The sequence below is a fragment of the Galeopterus variegatus genome, unplaced genomic scaffold, assembly GCF_000696425.1.
Source record: "Galeopterus variegatus unplaced genomic scaffold, G_variegatus-3.0.2 Scaffold4753, whole genome shotgun sequence".
NCBI lineage: Eukaryota > Metazoa > Chordata > Mammalia > Dermoptera > Cynocephalidae > Galeopterus > Galeopterus variegatus.
The window spans coordinates 60,160-62,010 of NW_007730864.1; the positions used below are offsets into that span (position 1 = coordinate 60,160).

Sequence of the window (1,851 nt, forward strand, 5' to 3'; positions counted from 1 at the left end):
GCGTAGAGGAGGCTGGGAGTTTTCAAGGTGTAGTAATTCAATTTTATCAGCAAGAAAATTCAGGTCCTTTTACCATCCCAAACAGTGTGGATAAAGTGAAGGTTCCGACCAACTGCTGGTAGTCAAAATAGCCAAAATTCCATCTACCTCATCAGTGAGAAGCTACCAAGTATTCAACCCTAAGATTTTACTTTATCTTTATTTGAAAAATTAGGCTGTATATGTTAAGTCCATTTTCTTTGATCTCAAAATGAGCTACAACTTGGTCATTTGGGTGTGTGTTATGATACCGAGTAGCAAAGCAGATGCATGCTTTCCATGAACAACGCTTCAGCAACCAATCCTTGCTGAGAATTTGCTTGGATAACAGCTACCTATTTTCTTGTTCCCATCATTAGGTAAAAGTCCAAACCTGAAGGTCCATATCAATACCACGAGTGACTCCATCCTCTTGAAGTTCCTGCGTCCAAATCCAAATGTAAAGCTTGAAGGTTTTCTCCTGGGATATGGCAGCAACATGTCGCCAAATCAGTACTTCCCTCTTCCCGCAGAAGGGAAATACACCGAAGCTGTAGTTGGTAAGATGCTTGGGTATCAGGTTCAGAAAGAAGAGAGGTAATAGGTAATGGGTGTAACGTGATGTACAAATCTTAACGGCAAGAATCATTTCTTCTGCATCCTCAACTGAACTGAATGCTAGAGTTACAAATCATCTTCATCATTGTTGCACCACATAGCACAATTCCTTACATTAAAAAATTTTATTGCCTTCAGAAATAGTCGTTTTCATTGTCATTGTATCTACAGTTGTTAAGGACATAACTTAAAAATGTATAGAGAAAAATTTAGCTGAAATTCCTGGGCTTAAACCTCTGTAACATAGTTTGTTTATATGGACTAATCTTCCTTCTGCTGTGTCTTTACTTTCTTCTGGTGGAAGATAATAGCTATAGCTTCTGGGGTATCTCTTTATAAGAAACTACCTTTAAAAAGAAAAAAATGTATTTTTTAAAAATTTAGAGTATTTTAGACAAAAAAATTAAAGTTTTTCTATGTATTGTAAAATTTTGTATTTCTTTGAAAATGTTTTTAATCACATTAAAATGGAATTTGAGGATGTGGGTCACTTTTGAGTCTTCTCCAGAAAAGTTATTTGCAGACAAAACACTTTTAAAGGATAACACTTTTTAAAAAAGAATCCTCTATTATAAATGCTTTCAAAAGTTTTCTAAATAGTCCAAGACGAGATTTATATTTTGTTCCAATGCTAGGACTATTGCTTAAGAGCCTTTTCATGCACTTCAGAAGTTTAACCCTATAAATTCAACTACTTTATATCAGCTCTAGTGTTTATGCATATATGTAGGAAATGCTGAATATGAATCTATTTTGTGCTGTAGCCTCTAGTTCATCATAGAGAAGTCTCTGTTGGACTTTAAAATCAGACAAGAAGGTAATATTATTGATTAAATGTCTAGGCTAGATTTTACATAAAATAATCACTTGAAAGCAAACCTACTAGTTTGCTAACAAATAACCATGGGAATTAGGCGCTTTTGACAAAAGTAATTAACACTAACCTTGACCATATAAACCATAAAGAATTTGAAAGTTTGCAAGTTTTCTCCACTATATCTACTCTTTACGATAAAAAGTGACTGGAAACTGTATGCTTACCCCCACACAGAAACAGATCTACTGCCTCTTTTTTTCACTGAGTGTGAGATGTAATGATTTATTTATAACAGATTTTTTTTTTTTTTTGGTTGTATAAGTTGAGAATTTGGTCAATTGTAAACCTTTCTATATGAGGTGAAAGGCATTCAATCTTAAAGTGATAGAAGTTAAATT

General features: G+C 33.9%; 1 protein-coding gene across 1 annotated transcript in view; it reads left to right on the forward strand.

Annotated features, from left to right (window-relative positions):
- Positions 1-398: 398 nt before the first annotated feature.
- LOC103603700 (target of Nesh-SH3-like) overlaps positions 399-1,851 on the forward strand; it is a gene marked incomplete at both ends in the record, with an annotated part of 140,689 nt that continues 139,236 nt past the window's right edge. Inside the window, 1 exon segment of the mRNA XM_008588272.1 lies at positions 399-578. Within this exon segment, the coding sequence (XP_008586494.1) occupies positions 399-578 (180 nt within the window).